Below are 9,070 nucleotides of genomic sequence, written 5' to 3'. Positions count from 1 at the left end.
TATGAAGGAAAGCCAAAAAAGAAAAAAAGAAAAAAAAAGGGGGGGTGGAGGGAGAGAGGAGGACACACACACACACACACACACACACACAGATGAAAATCACTATTGGTGCCTCATATGTTCAAAGAATAATAAGGAAATACTATGAACCTCTTAGCCCAGCACCTCTTCCTTAGGGCAAAGCTACTCTCTAGCTTTGACTAAACCTGAAGACAAGGTTCAGGTAATTATGCTTTTTGGCTATTTTCCAATGAATATAGACTTACCTAAATTAGAAATGTACATCCTATGTTAAACTTTAAATACTTTTTACTAGACATATAAATGCTGCAATGTCTTTTAATTCTAGGTACATATCAGTTTTTAAGACAGCTGTGAAAGAGGACATGAAAAAAGTTAAAACTGCAATGAAGACTATGGGGCCACCAAAAGTTGAAGGACCTTGTCCAAAGGATTTCCTGAAGAAACACTCAAAGGAAAAAACTGCACCGCCTAGTAAGTTTTATCACTCTTTTTCATAGTAACAGAAGTTTATTTTGCTACAGTTCTGAGGGCTGGACCCAAGATCAAGGTGCTGTCAGGGTGTTTTTTTTCTAAGGTGTCTCTTCCCTTGTAGGCGGCAGTCTTTTCCTGTCCCTCCACTTGATGTACTTCCCTCTGAGTGTGTCTTGGATTAGGGCCCACCCTAATGACCTCATTTTAACTTAAGTACCGCTTTAAAGATCTTGTGTCTAGCTCTGGCTGGTTTGGCTCAGTGGATAGAGTATTGGCCTGCGAACAGAGAGGTTAGGTCTTCAATGTATGAATATTGGGAGAACACAATTCAGCCCACAACAAAAGGTAAATCTAGTCCATAGGTTTGTTTTTAGTAATAAGTAGAGGGTGGGGCCAAGGAGGTTTACAGTTGTGAATACATGAAACTGAGAGATGGGGAGAACACAATTCAGCCCACAACAAAAGGTAAATCTAGTCCATAGGTTTGTTTTTAGTAATAAGTAGAGGGTGGGGCCAAGGTGGTTTATAGTTGTGAATACATGAAACTGAGTGATGATTCTTGTATTATTATTTATTAATGATTGTATTATTTATTTGTATTACAACTGTAAACCTACTTTTGCCCCACCCTGTATGGATTTTTTTAATAAATAATAAAAGTTATATAAGCTCATAAAATGCTCCAACAATGCAGAAATAAATAAAGTCAAAGTCCCTAGTAATTGTGATGGGTTTAAGATTTGAGTGGTTTTTCAACAGGTTGAAGAGACTATGTAAAAATGGACAGTTTCATCTGCAGCTAATGAAGAGAATTTGGTATAGAGAAATAAAATAAATGTGCCTAGCAGTTATTTTAGGTGAGCTGCCCCCAGGGAGGAGTGAATAGAAAACTTCAATTATATTGGTAATGCTTTATTTGTTAAGCTGTATGTTAGGTACCTTATATTAACAGTAGTTTTAGTGGAAAAAAATAGATTCTTGGGCTTTCAATACATCAAGTTTTTTTTTATTTATGTGGTGATTTTACAGTAACTTTCCTCTGAAGAAACAATTATTCATAATACTGACAATACTCATTTAAAAAGTTTTAAAGTTTGAACTTTTTTCAATGGGAAAGCTGAACTTTTGTTGTTGAAATCTTTATAAGAAAATGTTTTCACAATAGCTAGTTAAAATAGTTAGCTAACATATATTTGGGGTGCTTATCTTCTTCCTTAGACTTTTATACTGTTCTTCGCGATATTAATTAAGTTGCACTTAATTTTTACACTTACAATTACTGATTTTTTATCTTAAACATTTGAATATATTGTAATAAAACTTCAATATACTAGTGGTAAAATGTCTAGATGTTACAGATAGCACTAAGTAGCAACGTTTATAGTTTAATATTAACAAGGATATATTATATTTCACAGAAAAGAAATTTGATCGGTTTGGGACCAAAAAGCCTCCTGTGCCACTGAGGACTGATCATCCAGTCATGGGCGTACAGAGTGGGAAAAACTTTATCAATGCAAACGCAGCCGATGTCATTATGGGCGTGGCTAAAAAGCCTAAGCCAATTTATGTTGACAAAAGAACTGGAGACAAGCATGATCTTGAAAATTCTGGACTAGTTCCAAAGTACATCAATAAAAAGGTAACCTTGTGATATATGAATTTTAGACCTGAGATTCAAATAATTTAAATATAATGTTCATAATAATTGTCCATATTTTCAGTAATCGTGCTCTAACTGGACAAGTTATCTAGGTTACCAGGTCTCATTCTCCTGAAATCTGTGTTTGGTGTAAATCTTGAAATGAATACCATATAGTTCAGTAGAGGAAAACTAATTATTTTTCTTTAATTTTAATTTTTAATATATTTAATAATTATAACAAACATTCTCTAAAATATAATAATTTTAGGTGGACAGTCATTAAAAGCACAGTCATTACTATAAATCTAAAAAGAATAACCTTTCAGAAGAGCCTAAGATTTAGTTATTAAGTTTCAGTGTCGCCGAAACCGGTTTGGCTCAGTGGATAGAGCATCGGCCTGCGGACTGAAAGGTCCCAGGTTCGATTCCGGTCAAGGGCATATGCCTGGGTGGTGGGCACATCCCCAGTGGGAGATGTGCAGGAGGCAGCTGATCGATGTTTCTCTCTCATCGATGTTTCTAACTCTCTATCTCTCTCCCTTCCTCTCTGTGAAAAATCAATAAAATATATTAAAAAAAAAAAAGTTTCAGTGTCTTGTAGCAGAATGAGAGAAATGAAGAGTAAAACAACTTTAGAGCCATCCATCCTATTAGCGTAATGTAGCTAATTCACATTATTTCAACTTGAATGTATTCATTTGCTTTTAGTTTGAAATAAAGCGGACCTTGAAAGTACTGGACAGTAATATAGTCCTCTGGGACCTTCATTTCTATTTGAAAAGGCTCTAATCAGATGAACATATAATTTCATCAGTGAAAATTATAGAAGCTTGGGTTTAATTGTTTAAATATAGAAGTTCTTTAAAATTAAAAAAGCTTACCAAAAAAATACCTTATACAAAACCTATTTTACTTTGTATACTTCCTATATAATAAAAGCCTAATATGCAAATTGACCAAATGGTGGACTGACTGGTCGGCGGGGGGCAGGCCTGGTGAGCAGGTGGCACCAGGCCAGCCAGAGTGGGTACCACTGGGCAGAGGGAGGGGACAGCAATCAGGAGGTGACGGTGACCAGCGGTGGCAGAGGGGTCATCGGGGGGATGGGGCCGGCCGCTAACCAGCCAGAACCACCTCACCCCCTCTCATTGGTCCATAGGTCGCCCCCCACAGAGGGAGGCCAGACTGCAGCTTAGGCCCACCCCCCGCAGGAAGTGGGCCTAAACCACAGTTGGACATCCCCTGAGGGCTCCTGATCTGTGAGAGGGCACAGGCCAGCTGAGGGACCCCACCCACCCCTGCAAGTGCACAAATTTTTTTTGCACCAGGCCTCTAGTATAGAGCATAAAGGTACTTGAAACACACATGGTAATATGAGTGCAAAACACACATGGCAAATATGAGTGCAAAACCCTAAAAATAATAATCTATATATATAAAAGGCTAATATGCTAAGTTCCCCTCCCACTGTCCAAGTCGCTATAACATGCACTGACCACCAGGGGTCAAACACTCAATGCAGGGGCTGCTAATCTGCAGTGACTTGGCAGTGGCAGTTTGCGGATGACGCACCCCGAAACCAGAGAGGAGGGAGCCCAATTCATTGTGGGGCCACACGATTCTACCTTCAGCCGTGTGTTATGTTGTTGCTGGGGCACTGTCAGCCCCAGATCTGGTTTACTGCACGCTTGCATTTGCATTCCACACTCTGTAAGACAGCAACTTTGCAGAGTGCCTTCTTGCACTCTGGGACCCTTTGGGGAATGTGGGAGAGCTGGTTTCAGCCCAATCCCCACAGGCCATGCTGAGGCACCCCACCTGCCAGAAGGACCCCGCTCACTCCGCAGATGCCAGGGAGGAACCAAAGGAGGTTGGCTCCAGGGTGTGTCTGGCCCATCTTGCCCAGTCCCGCCCCACCGGCCACCTTCTAATTAATTTCCTTTCAATGTGCATGAATCTGTGCACTGGGTCACTAGTGCATAATAATAAGTGTGGCAAAAAAGAAAGAAGGAAGAAAGGAAGGAAGAGAAAAAAGAGAAACAAAAGTGCGTTGATGTATGAGGGGGCTTGTGTTGAGGTAATCCAGTGATCTACCATGAGAAATCCTGTGCCTGTTCAAAATCAAACAGGAACCTCAAGGCTGTTGTCAGAGGACACTGCTTGTTCCCTGAGAAATTGTCACGCCATCGGCGAAGGCACCTTTGGAAGATGTTAGCAGAATCTAGGAGTTAGTAGCACACGGCGATTCGGTTATTTTAGGCTTCTCCGGATACTTCCTCCTCCTATGGCCCCTGGAGCCTGCACATAGCCCTTGTCCCATAAGGTGTGGAAAACAGAAATTTCACTCTCCTGGCCCTTCAAAGCTATTTCCAGTCCATTATTTCTCCACCATCCCGTAAAAACCCTTCTTCTTTGATAGTCATACCACCAATTGCCATATAGTCTGCCCCTCTTTCTGGCACCTTCTGCCTAAGTTGTCCACTTCAGTGTATTTTCTGCCTTGAATAGAAAATTAGAAGTAAAAATACATTAAAGAGACAGAAAAATATTAAGTATGTCTACCTGAGCTTGTTCACCAAGCCATCCAAACACCACAATATTATTGTCCCCTTGTTGCTGGCTGAGCAATCAGGGCTCATGATGGACTTACTCAACTTACTTCCCATTTATCAGTTATGTTGTTTAAAAATCTATTATTGGTGTCAACTTACTTTCCACTTATCAGTTATGTTTTTTAAAAATCTGCTATTGGTGAGTGAGATCATAAGTCCTTTTTAAGGGCAAGGTCATTTGTAAAAAGTGAATAAATCTCATGTTTTAGTTCCAAATAAAATATTTGCCCATTTGTGCCATGAGGCATGGATGATTGCCTGAGGCGCATAGCAATAGTAGTAAAGGGATCATTTCAAATTTTACCTCTGCCACTTACTTAACTCTATGATCTTAAACAAGTTATTAATTTATCACAGGGTTAGAGTGAAGATTAAGTGATATAAAATATATTAAGCACTTGACATAAGACCTGGCCATTAATAAAAATTCAGTAAAGGGTAGGTATTATAATATATGCAATTATTATTATCAATAGTATGCATTATTCTTTAATGATTCAACACGTAGGAATATTTCAGATCACTGAAGCTTTTAGCTATTTGTGAGATAGTTGACTTTCCTAAAATGTATCATATGATTCCCTTTCTTAAACAGAGTATGCCAAATATAACTTAATCTTTTTGATGGCACAAAATCATATTATGACCCTCAGTAACTGTATTGAACTATAATGAGGTGTTTCCCTCAGTGTTTTCTGGAATGGATTGGACTGTTTACCACTGCATTAACAAGACTCTTAGAGTTTATTTGTCGAGTGCTTTGCAACTTTCCAGAACACATTCACAACTAGGATTTCTATCCCTTATTCAGGCAGAATTGATTGGGTTATGCTGTGGTGACAACTCCCACATTTCGGTAACTAAAACAAACTAAGTTTTATAGTTTCTTTGTGCCACATGTCCACTGAGGGTTGTTGAAAGCTCTGCTTCTTATCCTCATATCATAACCCAGGCAACCCCAAACATCTCCCATCACTATTCCAGAGAAACAGAACGTGGCAAGTCACCCATTAATTCTTCAGGCTTCTACCCAAAAGGTACTGAGGTCACTTCCACTCACATTGGGCAAGTCAGGTAACATGACTATGTCTTACTTCAAAGGGAGCAGGAAAGTGTTGTCCTACCAAATGCCCAAAGGGAGAAGAACCAGAATATTTCTGAATAGTTTTAATGACTACCTTCTCTCTCAACAACTGTTTCCTGAGAGAGGTCTTTCCTGATTTTTGTTATTTGTCTAAAATAGCTCCTATTCTTTCTTTCCCCCTTTTAACTTTTATTTTACCTTGGAATATATATATTTTATCTAATAAAGAGGGAATATGCTCATTGACCCTCACACCATCGCAAAGATGGCAGCACCCACAGCCAATGAGGAGGGAATATGCTAATTGACTGCCCTGCCCTCAAAGATGGCGGCACCCACAGCCACAAGATGGCCAGCAGGGGAGGGCAATTGTGGGCAATCAGGCCAGCAGAGGAGGGCAGTTAGGGGTGACCAGGCCAGCAGGGGAGGGCAGTTGGGGGCAACTAGGTTGGCAGGAGAGGGCAGTTGGGGGGCGATTGGGATGGCCGGGGGAGAAGTTAGGCATTGATCAGTCTGACAGGTGAGTGGTTAGGGGGTGATCCAGCTGGCAGGCGGAAGCAGTTAGGGGCAATCAGGCAGGCAAGTGGTTGGGAGCCAGCAGTCCCAGATTGTTTAGACCCAATCCCTGTGGTATCGGGCCTAAATTGTTTAGGCCCAATCCCTGTGGTATCGGGCCTAAATCGACAGTCGAACATCTCCCTAGGGGTCCCAGATTGGAGAGGATGCAGGCTGAGCTGAGGGACACCACCACCACCACCACCACCACCCCTCCCCCCGCCCACTACCACCACCCAGTGCACAAATTTTGGGCCTCTAGTATATATATAATCTCCTATTTTATACCCTGTTTTTGGTGAGTTTCTTTCACTATAGAATGCACATTCCATGAGGACAGAAACATTGCCTTTTTTACTCACTAATATATCTAGCACCAAGTACAAATAATTTTTTGAAGAATAAACAAGGAGTAGTTCTGTTTCTCAAAGTAGTGATATCAATCATACACATTCACTGATGGGGGAGACTCACAGCTGATTAGTTCACTGTCAGTCTCTGTAAGCAGCCCAGGATTTTGCATTTCCCCAAACAGGTCCCACGTCAATTTTCTGGCAAAGCAGATGTGCTTTGTATCTTCCAAGAGTTGGTTTTGATGATGCCTTGGAAGTAAGTATCTTATTTAACAAAACCTTGCAAAGGAGACCTCAAGAGATTGAAGATATTTCAAGGTAAAAGCTGAAGTAGTACAAGCAATAAAGAAAAGCCAGCTCTTAGGGGTAAAGTAAGGGCTGAGCCATCAGCCAAGAGCAGGGTCTCAAAACATTCAGAAGAGGGAAAACAAGCTGCCACAAACAACAGCTCAAATGGTTTTAAAAGACCAGAATCAACTAGTTCCCAATAGAGGGAAAGTCACTGAATGTTGCCAGTTTGCAGTGTTGTAAGTAAAGGCTTTAAGTCTGTACCATTTCATTGGTTGGTATGTACACGTGTATGAGTGCATTCAGGATACTGATTTTTTTCCCCCTGAAAAATTCTTGTAAGGATTACGGTGTCATACCTGAATATATATGTAAGCGAAATGAGGAAGTGAAAAACGCCCAGGAAGAGTATGATAACTACGTCCAGGAAAGCCTCCGGAAAGCAGCCATGAAAAGGCTCTCCGATGAAGAGAGGGAAGGAGTGCTGCAGGTAAGGGTCCTGTAACTTCTGGCTCCATGTAACTCTTGAGAACACCTCTTAAAGAAAGGTCTGCCGCCAGTGATTAATAATGATTAACAAAGCAGGCACTTTGACTTTCAAATTCAATGGCTGTCTTTTAGTTATGGTGACAACTCCATGCAGCAAAGATGACTCTTCAGGGAAAACAAAAAGTTGAAATATAGGGATTATTATTTGTTTCCAGTTTGGTGAGCTTGTTTTTTCCTGAAGTAGTTAGTGTTGTAAGGCAGCCCAGCTTCTTCTTCAACAAACATGCCTACGGAGAAGAAAAAGCATTTTTATTTTTATTCTCCTGTCCCTGAATTATTAAAAATAATACCCACAAAATAGACATTTTTCACTAGATGGAGCTCTAGAATAATTGAAACTCTCCCTAGACCATCATTCTGTTTTCTATAAGACAAATGTTGAGATTTTTAACGTATCCAAATGTTAGATTTTACATGTATTTTTCTTATTTTGAAAAAATACTTAAAGATAATATTTACATCGCAGTGTTTGATACAAGATTTTATCTGAAGCACTTAAAATATTAGGGATGTGAGCATGGTTGTATTTATTAACTATGTACCTACTTGTATTCTTCTATGGTCATCCCATCTCTTATAGAAGTAAAAATAGTACTTTACCTATTATTTTTGAAAGCTTTCTACGTCATTTCTAGTGACCTTTTAAAAACAGAAAAAAAAGGTTTTTTTACCACATTAATTTCTTTTGAGAAATGGATTCATATGCATTATAAATTCTTAACATTTAACAATTCCTTAATAATCATCAATAAACATTTTCAAAATGTCTATTTCACATACAGTATCATGCTAAGCCCCGAAGATATTAAGAAGGTTGGGGGAAAATTCCTGTTGTAGGAATATTGTCATTTAATTGATGGCTAAATTAAATTATTTGTGTGTGTATAGAGCAGTAATGGCGAACCTATGACACGCGTGTCAGAGGTGACATGCGAACTCATTTTTTTGGTTGATTTTTCTTTGTTAAATGGCATTTAAATATATAAAATAAATATCAAAGATATAAATCTTTGTTTTACTATGGTTGCAAATATCAAAAAAAATTCTATATGTGACACGGCACCAGAGTTAAGTTAGGGTTTTTCAAAATGCTGACACGCCGAGCTCAAAAGGTTCGCCATCACTGGTATAGAGCCTAAGTTTTATAAGGTTCCAAGGTTACAGGTAGGTCATTAGCTGGGCCTGAAACTGCAGAGTAAGGGCGGATCCAAGGAGTGGCGTAAGGGCAGAGACTATACTACTGTGTCCCTTGCATGACAGCAGGCTCCTGGGTGCCTAACCCACTGCCCAGTATGAACACGGCTGTTTCATAATGGTGTCCTGGAAAGAAGAAAGAACGATGGCTGGCAGGACACTGACAGACCTGGAGGCGGGGCTTTCATGTCACGTTCAGGAAGAGCACTAGCTTTGGCCCATCTCTCTCTTTATCTCTCTCTTTCTGCTGCATCTACCATTTTTAGAAAATACATGCTTTTATGGAAGCCAGATT

The 9,070-nt window shown here is 39.8% G+C and overlaps 1 protein-coding gene across 1 annotated transcript in view; it reads left to right on the top strand.

Annotated features, from left to right (window-relative positions):
* The window catches only part of ENKUR (enkurin, TRPC channel interacting protein), a 28,658-nt gene that overhangs the window by 12,018 nt on the left and 7,570 nt on the right, over positions 1-9,070 (top strand). The window contains exons 2-4 of the mRNA XM_006773820.2: positions 350-495; positions 1,914-2,137; positions 7,376-7,522. Coding sequence (XP_006773883.1) covers positions 350-495; positions 1,914-2,137; positions 7,376-7,522 — 517 coding nt within the window. The remainder of the gene's footprint in view (positions 1-349; positions 496-1,913; positions 2,138-7,375; positions 7,523-9,070) is intronic.

This window comes from Myotis davidii, unplaced genomic scaffold (genome assembly GCF_000327345.1).
Source record: "Myotis davidii unplaced genomic scaffold, ASM32734v1 scaffold86, whole genome shotgun sequence".
NCBI classification, from domain to species: Eukaryota; Metazoa; Chordata; class Mammalia; order Chiroptera; family Vespertilionidae; genus Myotis; species Myotis davidii.
Note: the sequence above shows the minus strand (reverse complement) of the source record. Positions and strands in the feature narration are given on the sequence as shown.